At 41.4% G+C, this 20,152-nt stretch overlaps 1 protein-coding gene across 7 annotated transcripts in view; it reads right to left on the reverse strand.

Moving 5' to 3' along the window:
* The window catches only part of srrm1 (serine and arginine repetitive matrix 1), a 39,661-nt gene extending 22,833 nt beyond the window's left edge, over positions 1-16,828 (reverse strand). For 6 of the 7 annotated variants that reach the window (XM_033045173.1, XM_033045170.1, XM_033045172.1 and 3 more), the window contains exons 1-4: positions 16,746-16,828; positions 7,078-7,167; positions 6,367-6,489; positions 3,342-3,512 (exon numbers count right to left, since the gene is read on the reverse strand). In XM_033045173.1, coding sequence (XP_032901064.1) covers positions 3,342-3,512; positions 6,367-6,489; positions 7,078-7,167; positions 16,746-16,766 — 405 coding nt within the window. In that variant the 5' untranslated portion in view covers positions 16,767-16,828. Of the gene's footprint in view, positions 1-3,341; positions 3,513-5,598; positions 5,722-6,366; positions 6,490-7,077; positions 7,168-16,745 lie in introns of those variants that run through there. The other variant, XM_033045175.1, reaches the window with a different exon arrangement.
* Between the last annotated feature and the right edge of the window lie 3,324 nt (positions 16,829-20,152).

Raw genomic sequence — 20,152 nt, forward strand, 5'->3', positions numbered from 1 at the left:
CCGGTCTCCGGCGCTGTTAAGTTGCTGCTGGGCCGTCCCCGTCCCCTCCCTAGTGTCGCATCCCTGTCCGGAGGCGTCGGGCCGGGCTCGCAGGCAGCATGGGGGGGGGGGGGGGGGGGGGGGGGGCTCTGGCTCCAGCGGGCCGGTGATCGCCGGCTGCGCCTCTCTCCTTGTCCAGTGGCTGTCAGTTTGCCCCCTCGGTGGAGGGCATGAGTCATTACAAATAGTAAGTCGGAGCTGGGATAGGCAATCAGTTCCACTGGAGCTGCTTGTAGTCCTCCGGCATCAAAGGCCCTGCTGGTGGAGGGTGTTGTGACTCAGAAGAAGAGGTTTGGTGCCGAGCGCTGGTCATCGGCGGGGATGCGCACAGGTGCTGCGGTGGCTCGGCCCCCGCTGCCACCAAATATCTCTGGAGAAGGGTCTTGACCCGAAACGTCACCCATTTCTTTTCTCCGGGGATGCTGCCTATCTAGCTGAGTCGCTGCAGCATTTTGTATGTGTCCCCGTCGATGGCTGGTGCTCAGCTTTCGCCGGCACCGGGGGGGGGGGGATTGGCGGCCGGTGGTGGTTCGGCAGTGCTTGTGGCGCTGGGTTCGCGTTCTCCCATCTCCCACTCGCATCTGCCCCCTCTCTCTCTCTCGCAGTTCAGATTCAGATTCAGATTCAGATTCAATTTTAATTGTCATTGTCAGTGTACAATACAGAGACAACGAAATGCATTTAGCATCTCCCTGGAAGAGCGACATAGCAAATGATTTAAATAAATAATAATAAGTGATAATAAGTGTCCGGGGGGTGGGGGGGTGATTGGCAGTCACCGAGGTACGTTGTTGAGTAGAGTGACAGCCGCCGGGAAGAAGCTGTTCCTGGACCTGCTGGTTCGGCAACGGAGAGACCTGTAGCGCCTCCCGGATGGTAGGAGGGTAAACAGTCCATGGTTGGGGTGAGAGCAGTCCTTGGCGATGCTGAGCGCCCTCCGCAGATAACGCTTGCTTTGGACAGACTCAATGGAGGGGAGCGAGGAACCGGTGATGCGTTGGGCAATTTTCACCACCCTCTGCAATGCCTTCCGGTCGGAGACAGAGCAGTTGCCATACCATACTGTGATGCAGTTGGTAAGGATGCTCTCGATGGTGCAGCGGTAGAAGTTCACCAGGATCTGAGGAGACAGATGGACCTTCTTCAGTCTCCTCAGGAAGAAGAGACGCTGGTGAGCCTTCTTGATCAGAGTTGAGGTATTGTGGGTCCAAGAGAGGTCATCGGAGATGTTGACTCCCAGGAACCTGAAGCTAGAAACACGTTCCACCTCCGTCCCGTTAATGTGGATGGGGGTGTGCGTGCCGCCCCTGGACTTCCTGAAGTCTACAATGAGCTCCTTGGTCTTCTTGGAGTTAAGGGCCAGGTTGTTGTCAGCGCACCATGCTGCTAAGTGCTGGACCTCCTCCCTGTAGGCCGACTCATCGTTGTTGCTGATGAGGCCAATCACCGTTGTATCATCTGCATACTTGATGATGGTGTTAGTACCTTGTACAGGTGTGCAGTCATAGGTGAAGAGGGAGTAGAGGAGGGGGCTCAGCACACAGCCCTGTGGAACGCCGGTGTTCAGGGTGAGGGTTGAAGAGGTGTGCTTGTCTAACCTAACAGACTGGGGTCTGTTGGTTAGAAAGTCCAGTATCCAGTTGCAGAGGGAGGGGTCGATGCCCAGGTTACCGAGTTTGGTGATCAGTTTTGATGGTATAATGGTGTTGAATGCTGAGCTGTAATCGATGAACAGCATTCTTACGTAAGTGTCTCTGTTGTCGAGGTGGGAGAGGGCGGAGTGAAGTGCCGTTGAGATGGCATCCTCCGTACTCCTGTTCTTGCGGTAGGCAAACTGATAGGGATCCAGTGTGGGGGGTAGGCAGCTTTTGAGGTGTGCCAGGACCAGCCTCTCGAAGCACTTGGTGATGATGGGGGTAAGTGCAACTGGGCGGAAGTCGTTGAGGCTTGCCGCAGTGGAGTGTTTTGGCACTGGCACGATGGAGGTGGTTTTAAGGCACGTGGGGACAACTGCTTGGGCAAGTGACAGGTTGAAGATGTCAGTCCAGACGTCTGTCAGCTGCGCAGCACAGGCCCTGAGCACGCGCCCGGGGATGCCGTCAGGGCCAGCAGCTTTACGTGCATTAGTCCTACTCAGTGCCACAAATACGTCGTAGGGGGTGAGTGTGAGGGGTTGGTGATCGGCAGGTAGCACAGCCTTGATGGCTGTCTCTAGATTTTGTCTAGATTGTCTCTAGTTACACCCCACTCTCCCGCTACCTGGCACCCCCGTTCCTCAGATTAAATATATTTTTACACATAAATTAAGAATAAAGATAAGAATTTATACAGTTTCTTCAGCCAGCATTCGTTCGCTTTTTCTTTATGGCGAATGACCTTTGACAAACCCCATGATTCCTTGCATTTTTCGGAATACCGAACTCGCTTATTGCACGTGGGTTTAATGCATAAAGCCAATTTTACACCTAGTACCTGTTCAATCGGCATATTTCTATATTGTGCATTGGGGGCCAGCAGTCGCAGCCCAGAACAGGGGAAATAATTTGCCACTCTAGACTCCACCAGCCTACAGTAGGCCACATTGTAGGCTTTGTTCACAGGAGCCACATTCCCAGCTACTCATGCAACCTGTCCAGCCAGCTCCTCTTTATGTTCCCTCCGAGCCAGCAACACACATTCACATACGAGAATGGTTGTGGCATGGCATAGCATCACCATGGCCCCCAAATATGTAAAATTGACACCCAACCCAAGCCCTGACCAATCTGTGATAGATATCCAATTGACCCAGTGCAGAGACACATCAATGCCATACTCAGATGCTTGGAACATTTTGACCCAGTGGGAGAAACTAACAGAGGGTGGTCAGCAGGAATGCAGATTCAATTTCAGGTCTGTTTTTATTTTAAATCCACTTTTTCCCCCAAAAGAATCAGGATTTTGCAATGAACTCAAATGGTACTTTAAAAAAAAGTAATCTGCTTATCACTATTGAATTCTAACACTCCAATTGGACTCGGGTCAGATGTCCACATTCTCAAGCAGCAAATGCCCTCACATGACAGAAAAATACACAATCAACAAAGCAAAAGACACCAGGAAACAGTTAAGGTAATATGTGCCTAAATCAGCGCTCAAGCTAAATTATACACAAATCAAGTTCAATGGAGTTGCATATAATCACAAAAACCATACAGAACTACTTTTATCCACAAATACAAAGGATAAATCCCATCACAAAGACTACACAAATTATCTCACCCTAGGATATCAATTGTATCACAAATATACAAATATGTTACCTGTCGCTGTTTGATTTCTTCTTTCTTCTGTTCCAGAAAAGCAGATGGGATTCCTGCAATGTTTTCCTGGGCACTCAACAGCAATGGCCACAACTCTCCCATGAACATTCTTGCATTCTTTCCATTCAAGAACCCGGTTAAGTTAATCTGCATCAGCTTTGCATCTGGGTTCTGCAACAGACACAAGATGAAAGCAGGAAGGTTATATGGAAAAATCAAAAAGCAATTCAACCTACTTCTTTCAAACTACCTCAATATTCTTGACAGTGGCAATACTTTAGATGATGGTAAAATTACATTAATAGTTTTTCTATCTATGCTGTGCATCATCAATGCAATTTCCCTGAACTATCAGCCTATATAAACTGGCTGAATGTCAGCTTTGCCTTAAGATTTCTTTCAATATGAACAATCCATTTAAATCCCATTTACGAGGCCAGACTGCCTCTCACTATTTCTGACAATAGCCAATGGGCATTCTGGAGTTTTATGAACGGATACTGCACATAGGTTGCCAGAGCAACGAGGTCCAGTAAAAAAAGCACACAAACGTGTCAGAACACCACAAAGCATGTACAGAGTCCTGAGGTCTTCAACTTCTTCTGGCCGACTCCTGAACCCAAAGTTCCAAGTCCCCTGTAGAGAAAGATGTTCCCTTGGGTTGCTTCCGACTCCCTACTGCAACTCAATCACCTTGAGTATAATGTTATATCATTTATCTAAATTGTAAGAGACGAACAAGCAATAATGAGTAAACAGCCACATAAAAGAAAAATGAACAGTTTATATTCAACTTTGGCTTAAACTGTTTAAATAAACTTGCCTTCATACTCCATGAAAGAACTGTCCTACCTCTCCAGATCTGAGTTTTATATCATGAATCTAATAACATGCAAATTCCTAAACTAGGCACAGTGTAGCAATTCGATGAACATGAACACTGGCATTCCACTGATTGTAATCCAAAATCTTGGCCAGTGCATACCTATACCATTGTGTAGTACATGGCCACCAACAGTAATCTATAATCATATTAAATAAATGAATTTCAATCTGATCTTGGCAGCACTGTTAGTTTAATTGACTGTGGTTATGGTATTACAATTATCCAAATTTAACTACTTTGTAGATACAGGGTGCAAAAGTAACCCAGATCTGCTAATATGAACTACCACAGATTAAAGAATTTATATATTTGAGAAATATTCCAGCATTAATATTAATTGTTTGTACTTTATTCAAATTAAAGTACTAGTACACAGAACACACACTGCTCTTTAGAACGTTTTCCAAGAATATATTAATTAGTGATAAGATCCATGTTTATTTAGTTGCAATGAAATTTGAACCTTCTGGAGTTTTGAAGGGCCTCAGATAGAGTTGCAAGTAAAATCGTACACAGCTGCTATGACTGCTACAGGCCAACATCAAGATCTGAAGCATTTCTTATTTCCTTGCTTGCAAATTGTTTTCATCCTATTGCAATGGTGGATATATATTTGTGGGACAGGATTGGGGGGACAGGGTGCAGGCAGAATGGTGTGGGCTCCAAGCTTTCCACATACACCATTATTGCCATGTGTTGATCAGTTATTAAGATGTACACTTCAAGCACAGCGAAAAGGAAACTTTCACTTAATTTGTCCCCAAGATGAACATCTCACTTCCATGTAACGTTCTGCCTAGTAATATAGATGTTATTTTGTTGTACATTTATCAAAAAAGCCTGAACATTTCTTCGTGGACAAACTAGATCAGACACATTCAAATGTTGAGGATACATTTGAGTCACATGAAAATAGAATCTCAGGCCTACACAAATTCCATATACACCATTTGTAGTTCCACATCAAACATGACTTTCCTTCTATATAATTTCTAGGCAATCTTCCCCAAAATGAAAGACAGTCTCATTATCCCTTGGTTGCAGTGGCGAGTTGAAGTTTTGAGTAGTTTAAAAAACAAAAAAACAATTAGCCCTCCAAAAATATTCCAACATCTTGATTTTTAGTTGAAAGTTTCAAGAAAACATTTTTTTTGAACATTGATCATAAATAAGCCTTAAGATTCACTATTAAGCCATTTCCAATATTCAGATTACAAAAACAATTTTTATCTGCAATGGCACATTTTTCCTCATCTAATCTGGCTACTGTTTTGCTTTCCACTTGTTACTTCTGAGCAGTGTAAAGTTTTGTCCGAGTGCTCTTCATTGAATGGCATGAGGATTTTCGTCTGGTCACTTTACACAACTCACCTCCAAACACACACTGCATCATCAAGGGAGGAGGGTCAGAGCGACATTGGAATTCACTTTGCTGTGACCTAACAAGGTGATGGTGCTATACTTCAGACGGAATAACATCCATTTTGGTTCAGGCCTTTTAAATCATAAATCACACGATCATTAGAAAAATGCTGTCAAAGGCGCTTATTATACAATAAAACAAGTAAGAACACATACATGATGGATTTTCTTTTTGTTACCTGAGGGCTAACTGATGGGTCATTCAATAATTTCAACCGTTTCACAAAAGTATATTAAGCACTCATAAGGGTGAGCACTCAACTTTGTATAAACAAATTCATTCGGCATTTAAAAGCAATCCATCGACATTCATTTTTTAGTTTCATTTCAGGGAAGGAAAATCAGATAATGTAATCTAAACTAGCTAAATATATCTTCTAAAATCTAGAAACTACGCACCAATTAAACTGACAATCATCAAATTCCATTTTGGAATCCAAATCGATTTCCAAATAGAGCACACTTAAAATACGAAGTTCAGAAAAAAATCTCAATGTACCCTTGTGAAAATAGCTAAAAGTGCTGAATGGCCCACAAAGAATCCTGCCACATTTAAAGCTATCCTTGCAGCTTTTTAAACCATGTTTTTACTGTCAACATTAACTGTGCAGAAAACAAGTAGAACTGACTTTACAAAATAAATTTTCACCAAAAGACCAGGTGAAAAACCACATCACAATAACTTTTCAAAGACTCTTTCCTGTTTCCAATTATTACCTTCTCCTCAAGATGGTTGAAGATGAACTCAATAACAACATCATCCTCGAAACCAAGCATTTCTGTCACTCTCTGGGTAATCCATGGCTTGATCACCTCCAGGTTCACTTTATGCATATCCACCTGAAATTATATATTTTTTTAAAGATTACATTACAATTGTACACTGAATTGTTACTCTAATGCAACTAATTAGAATCTATTAACAGCAAGAGAACCATTGATCTTATAGACAAATGATACAAAGCCAGTGCGGGTTGTACAGCATAACTAATGACTCTCTAGAGATGTTTATGGGCATGCAGATAGATGCAATACAACTGACATAATCATGGGCCTGTCCCACTCAGGCGATTTTTCAGGTGGCCTACTGCGACTGTGAGTACTGAGCAAAGTGTCTGAATACTTATGTAAATGTGATATTTCATTTATTAATTTTTAATTACTTTGCAAAAATTTCTCACCATTTGTTTTTGCTTTTTTATTATGGGGTATTGTGTAGATTGATGATAAAAAGAAGAATTTAATCAATTTTCGAATAAGGCTGTAACGTTACAAAATGTGGAAAAAGTGGGGTCTGAATACTTTCTACATGCACTGTAGATATATATTAATCAATGATAATCCAGTAACATGCTTTGGGATGTTTTAAAATGTTAAAGGTACTCAATGAATCAAAGCTATTTCTGCAATGAACTTGAAAGACAATACCTTTTTTTCAAGACATTCTGCAAATTTCAACTGTTTTAGAAGTTTCTTCTGTTTGTTGCTGAATCGATTGTCTTGTTCTGCACTGGTTCCCTATAAAAATAGAAAATGGAAAGTGGTTTATAGCATGACAATTAAGTTTAATTTATTTTTGAACGCTTTATTACAACTCAATTCTTCAATTTACTGTTTTGCCAGTATCAGAAATTCTTAATTCAATATTGGGAGAAAAATGAGCTTTGGAATGACAAAGGTTACAAAGCACCTTTCATGTCACCTCTAGACAACACAAACCAATTAAATACAAGTGTAATCATCCAATTAAATACAAATGTTATCATTGTACAGTGTAGGGACTGTAACAGCCAATTTGCATACAAAATACTTGCACATTTAGATAATTATCAAATAAACTTTCTTAGTAAAGATTAAGCAAGACAAAGTATTGGCTAGGAAACTGGTTCTTCAAAACTGCACCACGGGATAACTAAAAATCCAGTTAAGGATACAGAGTGAACATTGGTTTAAATTGAATTCAAAAGATGCAGCTTTAAAGCGCAACAATTCATCAGTACGTCGATGGCGTGTCACCAACAATTTGACACATTTATTGATAAATCCCATTCAAAAGATAACTCAGAGCAAAAATCTTCAGACTGAGGAAGGGCCCTGGACCAAAATATAATCTACCGCAGATGCTGCCTGGCCCGAGTTCCTTCAGCAGTTTGTGTTTTTTGCCATTGAAAGTTGGACTGGCTAGCACAAAATACCCTCTTAGAAACATAAAAATTAGGTGCAGGAGTAGGCCATTCGGCCCTTTGAGCCTGCACCGCCATTCAATATGATCATGGCTGATCATCCAACTCAGTTTTGCTAGCCCTTGCTGTCTCCTCCCCTTCCTTAACCCTCGAGCTGTCTCCTCCTCCTCCTCCCCTTTTCCTTCCTTCTCCTCCCCACCCCCCATCAGTCTGAAGAAGGGTTTCGGCCCGAAACGTCGCCTATTTCCTTCGCTCCATAGATGCTGCTGCACCCGCTGAGTTTCTCCAGCATTTTTGTGAACATAATTACTGTCTGTGCTTTACTCTATGAACTGAAAACATCAAACCCGCCAAGTACACAGTGTAACCTTAGGTTAGAATAATGATACACATGCTCCTATAAATTCAGATACCGACATTTAACCCTGCAGCATGCTGATGAAAATTGAAGCACAAGAAACATCAGACTATGAATTACAGTAGTTAAACTGGAACTCTTCAACACTTTATCCAATAAACTATTAGTTTGCTTGTAATCCTAGATGGCAAATGTAAACAAGCAGTTTCTATTCAGTATGGGGACATCATGGCCAGCCTTTAATGGCTTTAAATTTGGTCCTCTTCAACAATTGCAGTGTTTATGTGGAAGCAAATCAACTACTGCCTATGATATAGAATATTTGGGATTTTGACCAAGAGACAAACAAGATGGATATATTTCCAGCTGAGGCTAGCACATTGTGCACCTGTTGCCTTTTCAGTTGTTAGGAGGTGCAGTGAAAACTTTCCTAATTGCTAAGGCACATTGTGTAGTCAGAAAGCATTGTGACTAGTATTAGAGGGCATACTCTTAAGAAAGAGTGCCAATCAAGGAGGTTTCTTTGTCCTAAATACTGTCAAGATCAGCAAGTCTTGTTAGAGCTGCACTTGACTTTATATAAGTATTTAATTACCCTTGAACGTGCAGACAGCAAATTAAGTTTGGGAATCAGGTTCTGAGTCATTGAATCACAGCCTCTGAATTGTTCTAAACACCAGTGTTTATGTCCCCACTTCAATTAAGTTTCTGTTCAATGGCAAATACAATTTAATTGATGGATGATTTAGCAATGGAAATGTCTTTGAATGTCAAATGAAGGTAGCTAACAAAGTATTTGAAGTTGGTCATACTCTCTTCATGCATTATGAATAATAACTTTATAGCAGCAGGTTATTGCTGAAGTAGTTGGAGATGATTGGTTTTAGTATACTGGCTTGAGAAAGTTCTGCAGCCTCCAACAATATAATTATTTCTTTCAGCAAGGACGGGTTCCGGCACTGATAGATACATTTGATCCAAGGGTATTTTATTTTGCCAAGATCAGTTTATCACATTTTTGAACAATGGTATCAACATGTCGAAGTAATTATTTTCATTTCACCTTCGGAATTCAGCATAAATTTAGACCAAAGATTTTAATGAGGTTGGTAGAATAGCGAGCAAGTTATAACTGCCACCTGGTATCATAGTTAATTGCCGCTTCCATCATTTGTTGCCGACTAAAAATAAACTGGTGCGCACTCAGTGGCCATATTAGATATGTCTATCTTTTTGTGGAAAGAACATATCTGGGCAATTTGCCACATCAGGGAAATCTCAGGGCTGTAACCATTGTGGAAAAGTCTTACTCGGCTTTGTTCTGAAATCATCGATAATAGGCTGTCATTATTAACACCTATACTCTTCATTGTGATCAACCCCTTAACCTATTTTTTAGAAAATGTTGACTAAATTGAAGTAGCCGATGACCATCTTTTATATGAAGATAGTTCCCAATCCAAAATGTTATCTGTGCATGCCCTCCAGGGATGCTGCCCAACCCGCTGAGTTATCACAGCACTTTTTATTTGTAAACTAACACTTGCAGTTCATCTGACAGTGGGCAAAATTATTGAGCACTCTTAATTCCAATTACCTCTGCCTATGCCAATGATGTTAAAAACAATTACCAATAATTTAGCAAGAAATACCAACTTAACCAGCAAAATTGAAGAGGCAATATTAATAATGCTTTTTATAGATACACCTTAACTGGTTGTGCTCTTTATTATATAGGAGTTAGGTATACATGGCAAATGTCAAAATTGTGCTCCATCCACCCTACTTTGAACCAGAGCGATTACTCACTTCCTAAAATGTAATTTCAATTATTAGTACCCCTGTGATTTATTAATTATCTGCTTTCCTAATCAATTTAAAATTTGGATCCATATTCACCCTAATGTATGAAGCAACATTACTGCACCTTCATTATGAGCAATAATCATAAATAGAAGATGCAAAATGCCACCGGGTCAATCCCACACACAGATGTCATCCAAGATCAATGTATAATTTGGATAGAAAACAATTTTCTGATAAAGATTATAGACAGACTCAAAGTCTCTACGCAGTCAAATATATACAATATTCCAATTAAAATAATTAGATGTAATAAGTAGTAAGTTTATGCAAGTACATATTGAATCATCACAGAAAATAGTCATAATAAGTTAAAATAGCGGTTATGAATAAAAACAATAATAATAAATCTTACAATATTTATGCAGTACAATCGATAAACTAATAGTTTAAGCTGCATTGAGTATATAGTACTACAAATCAGCCAAACTATAAACATAAAGCTATTTTAGTGGTGGAATAAAAAGTTTACTTAAAAACATGTTTAAACAGATTTAATTAAAAAAATTAAATTAAAAATTGGCAGCAAAAAATTGAATGATATAGTACTGCACTATTTAGAATCACCAAATATGGGCTTTAAACTTGGAATAATCTGGTACAAGCCAACCATATTTTCAAGGCATTTCACCAAAGATTTAATCCATACATTGGATTGTATTGGAAACAAATATACCACCAAAAGAGAAATTCACCACATTCCATGGAATCTTATAATCCTCCTTATCTTTTCACATATATTGCCCTACTGCACCAGTTCCCCTTGAAAGTAGGGTACTTGGATGAAAATATCTATTCCGAATACACTATATGGATACCTTATGATAATTGATGTCTTGTAATCTGATCGTTGGAAGAAGAGAAAGGGATTCAGATTAATTAGAAATCAGACAAGCTGCAAACTACCCGTTGAATTTTGATGCAGAGCACTAAAATTACATTTTGAAAATAACTAGATGACTTTAAATCAGAAACGTCATGAAAATAATAATTTAAAACAATTACAGGCAATAATCTTATGTACACAGGAGTGAATTAAATGCTGCATTAGCCTTAAAATTCTATTAAGTTTCATAAGCTGCGCATTCATTCTTGGAATTTAAATCAATAGGCCATACAACAACCAGTGAACAAATCAAAGATTCAAGAGTTAATAGGCACTGAATGGTGCAACATCAACCAGCCACTTAAAATATCTGTAGTGTCAGCCTAGGTCTTTGCTACAGCTAGAACAGTAGACACCACCGTAAATAGGTCAAGATTCCCATGTTGTGACGTTAAATCGAAACTGGAGGGAAAAAAAAAATTGTCCTGATCTTAGCTATAGGACACACGTGAAAGAAATATACCTGGAGGTAATGGGAATTGGCAAAATACTAAAAGGTTATGATGTTCTGCTAACATTACTTTGAAGAGATCTGGATTATCAATTCCCTCCAGCCTGCTGGATGATCTCAGTGAGATCATTACTGATCTATCTCACAATACCAGCCTTTGTCCCATATACCTTAACACGCGTTTAGCTATGATCGATCAATTTACTTCACAAATGACCAAGCAAAGAGTTCTAAACTTTGCAGTGTTTCTTAATTTCACTACGCTTCTGGAGCTCTCACTCTCACTGTTATATTGTTAAACATTAATTCAATTTCTTCACTAAATGTATTACTTCTGTCTAAGCTATTTCCAATGCCAATCAACATATGCCCTTCCTGACAATCTTGAATGTGTAGTTTTCTATTAATTCATCTGAATTATAAACAGGAATAATTATATGAGCAAGCAGACCACAAAACTAACCAGTACAACATCCCTGTTACTCCTACCACTTGGCCTATTGGACTAATAGAGTGCATTCAACTTAATGCGTATTAATAGCGGAGAGGGACTTTATGAACTATCTCATGGAAGTCAATTTAAATAACATCCTTCATTCCAGTACTTTAACGACTTCTTCAAAAAATTAATTCAAATGCAAAAGGCATAAATAACCTATTTTTGCTGAACGTGCAAGGGGGAGGGTGGGGCTTGAAACAGCTGTAATTTGTCCAGTGATTATCCTTAATTATGTGCTTTGGTAATTATGTGACAATAGATACATGACCGTATTATTATATGGTTTCGTCCTCTCGACATTCTTAAATAGATGAGCGCCAGGCACTATTTTCCAATCTTAAATGGTTCTCAAATCAAGAGAACTTTGAAATATTATAGTTAGGATATCTGGAATATTCACACTATTTCCTTTGAAAATTACCTGTCCCTGGGGATCTGTCAATCATTAATGACACTATATTATTGTTTTAATGTCAGCTTCTCTGGCATCTACTGTCTGGAAACTACTACAATTAATGATATTAAATAACTTTTCAGCATGTCTGTTATTTCCTCATGTTTCTTTTCAATAATATCAATCAGTAGTTTTTAAAAGGCTCATATTCATTTCTCATATCCAATTCCTTGCAATGTAGCTAAAATGTTATTTTTGAGATTTGTAGCTAAAATGTTATTTTTGAAATTTGTAAAAAAAAAAGCATGGACTTAAAATAAAGAAATGCATCCATTGACTACAACTTCATAATGGGGTTCAGGCAAAATGCTTTGATTGAGTTAATGAAGAAAAAAGATCAATGCAGGGCAACTTAGAACAAAATTTAAGAGCCTCAGTGTTTCACATCACTTTCAATAGAACATTATTAAATTGATTCGCAATGCTGGGAACAAAATCCGATGTACTGAATGGACCACATTTAAAATACTATGTTCATGACACAAAAGACAATTGCTTAAAATAAAGCAACACGACTGATCAGCCTTAAGGTGATAATTCCTTAATAGAAATGTCACCTTCAGAGATTAAAATAACATGAGGGACCTACCGATATGTTTCTTATCTAGCCATTCATTACCAATTACTCTCAGTGGCTTATTTTCAAGCACCTATTTGTTACTTCTGGAGACCTATCATTGGCTTTCACCCGTTTCTTCTATGCTAGCGTTGCATAACCTTTTTGTGAGAAAAGCCACTAACTTTCCAAATCGCCCAAGAACCACTTACAAAAACATCCCAAGAGGTTCTCGGTCTGGCACTTCTGTCCAGATACTGCCTGTCCCGCTGAGTTACTCCAGCATTTTATGTCTATCTTCGGTGTACACCAGCATCTGCAGTTCCTTCCAACACACTCTGCCCCTCTCACGTTGAATACTTCATAAAAACATTTTCAACAAGGCAACCCTATAACTCCACATGACTTTTGCTGACAAAAAGTCAGACTCAGGATGTACAGGTAGGGGAGGGCAAGGCATGAGGTGCTTGCTGCTCACCATCCTGCAGGCCATATATTATGCTTCACTGTAACCAGCAAGAATGAGGTAACTTCTATATATAATCTCTTGACCCCAATCTCACATTTTTACCATTTCCTCGGACTTGGCATGATATGGGATATAATTGACTTCCAATTTAAATTCAGATAAACAAGGGCAAAATGTGTGCCGTGCTCTTTAATCCCTGCCGCAAACCGCCTGCTCATTACCCATCTCTTCAAGCTACTTCATACTTCACAGATCTGAACAATCCTGTATTCTGCTCAACCCAGTCAAATTTTGTTTTCCATTGCTACGCAAATACAAAGGCAACTGACTTCCACAATCAAGTAGCTCATCACCAATATTACTGTAATCACTGTTGACCAGAAACTCATTTAAGATTCTGTAATCAGAGTTAATATTTATGAATTTTATATATTTGAGTGCAAGTTGGAAGTGACATAATCGGGGAAAAAAATGCATACATCTCGACCTGAGGAAATCCCAATGCACAATGGCATATGGTGCAGCAGTTAGAGGTACTATCTCACAGCTCCAAGGACACCAATGTTGATCCTGCTGTCTGTGCGCAGTTTGCACTTCTCTCCGTAAACATGCAGGTTTCCTTCCACATTCCAAAACCATGATAAGTTAAACATTATTTGCAAATTGCATCAAATATACACAAAATGCAAAAAACCTAAAGGTGTGATGATGGGCACGAGAGAATGTTGCAGATATGCCAATAGAGGAAAAATTGGACTATTGGGATTGCTTGCCTTCTGCCAGCCAGCATGGTCCTGGTGATGTTTCCAGCATGCATTGAGTGTTACTTCCATGTAAATCACACAGATACATAATGATCATATAAATCTGCTCCAATAATGTTGATAGTTGGATAAATATTGATCAGGCCATAGAACTCCAACAGTTTACATCACCAATGAGGGCAGATCAAACCTAGGTTTCACATCTCAGCACAAACTCAACATAATCTTCATTTGAGGATTTCCCTACACTCTGAACTAGACCTTCAACCATAACTTGATGCACCAAATAGCCCACAACAAATACATGATAATATAAATTATACACTATCTGTCCCCAATTGAATCCTTTAAGACCTGTTATCATTCTGCTCTTGTAAAGTAAATGTATTCTAGTGATGCAGTTCTCCAAACTAAATAACACTCCAGAAAGTGAGCATGGGAAAAAGTAGATCAACATTTCCTCACTTTCTGAAATACAAGCAATTCCTTTGGCATAAAAACCAAAATGTTATTAACCTCTCCGATTGCATTTTGTTTATTAACTAGTCACATTTAGATTTAATATTGCCAAAGTTTACCCGATGTGTCTCCAATGTTCCATTCTCTCAACTTAAGCCATCTGAAACCCAGTTCTCACACCATTAATAAGTTAAAATGTCATTCACCTATTGATGAATGACATTTCCTCCAAACCCGCAAGTGTTCTGCAATATATAGGAAATTCTCCTTGCTTAAATCTGACCCTTTCTCACTTTTAAACTTTACATTACAATCCTCTCTAAAGTTAGACTATCCAAGCTTTGGATCCATCTCCCTAAACGGTTGTTTTTTGCTGGGTACCCATGAAAAGCTTTAGTCATCTTATTTCTACATTATGTAACCATACCCCAATCGCACTACACAGAATATGACATAATAGTAAGCACCAATTTGGAGTATTATGTTCAACTTTGGTTCCCCTGTTATAAGAAATATATTGTTAAGCTGGAATGGATGCAGAGAATTACCTTGATGTTGTCAGGCATCAAGGGTCTGAGCTATAGGGAGAGGTTGTGTAGGCTAGGACTTTATTCCTTGGAGCGCACCAGAATCAGGGGTGATCTTATAGAAGAGTACAAGATCATAAAGGGAATAGATAAGTTAAATGCACAGAGTCCTTTAGCCAGATTAAGGGAATGAAGAACCAGAGAACATAAGTTTAAGGTAAGAGAGAAAAGATTTAATAGGAACCTGAAGGGCAATTTCTTTTTTTTTTTTTTACACAAGAGGTGGTGGATATATGAAACGAGCTGCCGGAGCAGATAGAGGCAGGATACTATCACAGCATTTAAAAGACATTTGGACAGGTACATGGATAGGAAAGGTCTAGAAGGATATGGGCCAAAGGCAAGCAGATGGGACTAGTGTAGATGGGCATTCTGGTCGGCCGGGGCAAGTTAGGCCAAAGGGCCTGTTTCCATGCTGTATGACTAAGACCAGCTTCAATACTTATGGGTTTGGCCCAACTGCATTGCCGATTGCCTACAAACTTTAACAGTAACAAACTACAGATTCCAGGCAAATCCTTATTTTTTAATGACAGGACACAAGAGGAAGTTAAGCTGCATGTGAATTTCAGCCTCTAAGCCAAAAACAGTCTTGCACTCTAATTATTTTTATTCCAATTACAGGAAGTATAAGTTCAGCGTATCTATTATTTACAGAACTAAAGTTTGGGTTTTACAATTCATAAAATAGTAGCCTCGGAACTCAGGCAAGGCTAAGAATGGTTTTTTTTAATCATCCCGAGTGACAAAACATATTTCCAAAGTCCCAATGTGATTACAAAAGTTGTAACTAACTCCCTGTTATCTGTTAAAATTGTACAATATCCAACGTTTATTCCCAATTTTTAATTGATCGTGAGATGTGTTTGGTTGGACGGGTTAAATATTTTAAATCCAAACACAATAAATGTGTGATTTTTTTTTGCGAGAACTGCCTCAACTTAGTGTGCACGCTATCAAAGATAACTTGGCCCATTTTCTGGTACTTAACCGCGCCAGCCTGTTTTGCAACCACGCTGTTAACGTATTAAGGCCCTACAGGAAAAGATTTTCAAAACACTTCAACCATTCGGAAAACAAAAGGGAAACTGCCAAACGTCGAAAACGAATCTCGTGAAATTGGAGCCTATGTTTTGGACATTTGCTTTGCCTCCTCGCAGGCTTCTATCGCGGCCTTAGCCGCTGCCTCCTGCCGCACTGGAGCTAATTGTTTGGGAAAACAAAATTATATCCTATTCGTCACGACTTTAAACTGGGCGTGTGCCACACACTTGGATTCGGGATACATGGACATACATTGTGTTAAACAGGCGTGCAATGGAGCCGGATTAAACAAAGTCTAATTTCCCCGGCACGCACGGTGCCCCGAAAGCTGCCGCCATTTTCAGCGCCGCGCGATTACTGAGGCCGTATCTGTGTGCTCGGGTTACAATAAACACTGTTTTATGCGGTTAAAACGCTGCAGCAGACCCGCAGAACCGTCTGGGTGGTTCAGCTGCTACTGAAAGCGACGATCAAGAGAGCAGTGCTCGGTTAGGACACTCTGCGCGGCCACTGCATTACTTACACGGAAAAACCCCGCGTCCATCTTGTCTGTCTGTGGAGGGACTGCCGGATCAGACCGCCGCTCACTTCCGCTCTACCCCGACTCATCACAACGGCACTTCCGCTTCACGGAAACGCCCGAAGCGCTCGTTTTCCGCGACGGAAATAGCCGAAGCGTCGGCTCGCTGGCGCCAGAAGTAGCCAGAAGTAGCCCGGCGACAACGCGTTCGATTCCGTGCAAGTGCTTTGTGTTTATCAAGAAAGAAAAGAAGAAGAACATTCGTTTATTACGAAATTTCGTTTCCCTGCAGTCATACATATAATAAAAAATGACAAAAACACACAATCAACACAAATTTAACATCCACCACAGTGAGTTCACCAAACACCTCCTCACTGTGGTGGAAGGCAAAATCTTAAAGTCTCTTAAAACTTTAAGACGCTTAAAAATCAAGCGTATTTAATTGTCGAATGGACTGACAAAGGAAACGGTTACTTGCAGCAACATTTATTTATTGCACATTTTATGTTTGTTCTGGTATCTACTAAGTACTGTGTTTACAAACTTGTAGGAAGGAACTGCAGATGTTGGTTTACACCGAAGAAGATAGACGCAAAATGCTGGAGTAACTCAGCGGGACAGGCAACATCTCTGGAGAGGCGGTATGGGTGGCGTTTCGGGTCAAGGCCCTTCTTGAGGCAAGGATCTCGACCCGAAACGTCATCCATTTCTTCTCTCCAGAGATGCTGCTGAGTTACTCCAGCATTTTATGTCTATCTTACTGTGTTTACAAACTTGTTGTGTGCTGTTGCAAGTAAGAATTTAATTCTCCCATTGCAGGAACTATGTCAATAGACAATAGGTGCAGGAGTAGGCCATTCGGCCCTTCAATGTGATCATGGCTGATCATCCCCAAACAGTACCCCGTTCCTGCCTTCTCCCCATATCCCCTGACTCCGCTATTTGTAAGAGCCCTATCTAGCTCTCCCTTGAAAGCATCCAGAGAACCTGCCTCTGAGGCAGAGAATTCCACAGATTCACCACTCTCTGTGAGAAAAAGTATTTCCTCGTCTCCGTTCTAAATGGCTTACTCCTTATTCTTAAACTGTGGCCTCTGGTTCTGGACTCACCCAACATCGGGAACATGTTTCCTGCCTCTAGCATGTCAATAGAACATTCTTGACTGTAGATAACAGGAATCAGGGTAAGGGGTATTAGTTTTAGCTTTAGTTTATTGTCAGGTGTACCGATGTACAATGAAAAGCTTTTTTGTTGCGTGCTATCCAGTCAATGAAAGGACATGATTACAAACAAGCCATTCACAGTGTACAGATACAGGATGAAGGGTATAACATTTAATGTAAGATAAAATCCAATTAAAGATAAGTAATCAAATGAGGTACATGGGAGGTCAGGACCGCTCTCTAGTTGATGAGAGGGCAGTTCAGTTGCCAGTTAACAGCTGGGAAGAAATTGTCCCTCAAACATACATTTTCAAACTTCTCTATCTCTTGCCTAATGGGTGAGGGGGAGAAGAGGAAGTGACTGGGGTGAAGCTGTCCGGCAAACCGATTGTTTCTGCCTGCTCCTGCCCTACAAAACTCATCTCCAAATACCTCAATTTTACCTTGTCTCCCTTGTCCGGTCCCTTCCAACCTACCTACAAGACAACTCCTATGCTCTTCAACTCATGAATAACTTTCATTTCCTTGGACCCATCGCCTCATCTTTACCACGGACATACAATGCCTTAACACCTCCATTCCATATCACTTAGACCTCAAGGCTCTCCAGTTCTTCCTTGAACACAGATCCAAACAGTTCCCCTGTTGGTACACAAAATTGCTGGAGGAACTCAGCGGGTGCAGCAGCATCTATGGAGCGAAGGAAATAGGCGACGTTTCGGGCCGAAACCCTTCTTCAGACTGATAGGGGGTGGGGAAAGAAAGAAGGACAAAGGGAGGAGGAGGAGGAGCCCGAGGGCGGGCGGATGGGAGGAGACAGCTAGAGGGTGAAGGAAGGGGAGGGGGGGAGGGGACAGCACGGGCTAGCCAAATTGGGAGAATTCAATGTTGATGCCAAGGGGACGCAAGGACCCCAGACGGAATATGAGGTGCTGTTCCTCCAATTTCCGCTGTTGCTCACTCTGGCAATGGAGGAGACCCAGGACAGAAAGGTCGGATTGGGAATGGGAGGGGGAGTTGAAGTGCTGAGCCACCGGGAGGTCAGGTAGGTTATTGCGGACTGAGCGGAGGTGTTCGGCGAAACGGTCGCCCAACCTACGCTTGGTCTCACCGATGTAAATCAGCTGACATCTAGAGCAGCGGATGCAGTAGATGAGGTTGGAGGAGATGCAGGTGAACCTTTGTCGCACCTGGAACGACTGCTTGGGACCTTGAATGGAGTCGAGGGGGGAGGTGAAGGGACAGGTGTTGCATTTCTTGCGGTTGCAACGGAAAGTGCCCGGGGAGGGGGTGGTGCGGGAGGGAAGTGAAGAATTGACGAGGGAGTTGCGGAGGGAGCGGTCTTTGCGGAAGGCAGACATGGGGGGAGATGGGAAGATGTGGCGAGTGGTGGGGTCACGTTGGAGGTGGCGGAAATGGCGGAGGATTATGTGTTGTATTTGCCGGCTGGTGGGGTGAAAGGTGAGGACCAGAGGGACTCTGCCCTTGTTGCGTGTGCGGGGATGGGGAGAGAGAGCAGTGTTACGGGGTATGGATGAGACCCTGGTGTGAGCCTCATCTATGGTGGCGGAGGGGAATCCCCGTTCCCTGAAGAACGAGGACATTTCCGATGCCCTGGTATGAAATGTCTCATCCTGGGAACAGATGCGGCGTAGGCGGAGGAATTGGGAGTAGGGGATGGAGTCTTTGCAGGGGGCAGGGTGGGAAGACGTGTAGTCCAGATAGCCATGTGAGTCAGTGGGTTTATAATGTATGTCGGTCAGGAGTCTGTCCCCTGCGATGGAGATGGTGAGGTCAAGGAATGGTAGGGAAGTGTCTGAAATCGTCCAGGTGTATTGGAGTGCCGGATGGAAGTTGGTGGTGAAGTGGATGAAGTCAGTCAGTTGTGTGTGGGTGCAGGAGGTGGCACCAAAGCAGTCGTCAATGTTGAGCAGCAGGACACCAGACGCCTGTGGCAGGGGCTACATAGAAACATAGAAACATAGAAATTAGGTGCAGGAGTAGGCCATTCGGCCCTTCGAGCCTGCACCGCCATTCAATATGATCATGGCTGATCATCCAACTCAGTATCCCATACCTGCCTTCTCTCCATACCCTCTGATCCCCTTAGCCACAAGGGCCACATCTAACTCCCTCTTAAATATAGCCAATGAACTGGCTTCGACTACCCTCTGTGGCAGAGAGTTCCAGAGATTCGCCACTCTCTGTGTGAAAAAGGTTCTTCTCATCTCGGTTTTAAAGGAT

The sequence above is a fragment of the Amblyraja radiata genome, chromosome 27 (genome assembly GCF_010909765.2).
Source record: "Amblyraja radiata isolate CabotCenter1 chromosome 27, sAmbRad1.1.pri, whole genome shotgun sequence".
In the NCBI taxonomy this organism is placed as follows: domain Eukaryota; kingdom Metazoa; phylum Chordata; class Chondrichthyes; order Rajiformes; family Rajidae; genus Amblyraja; species Amblyraja radiata.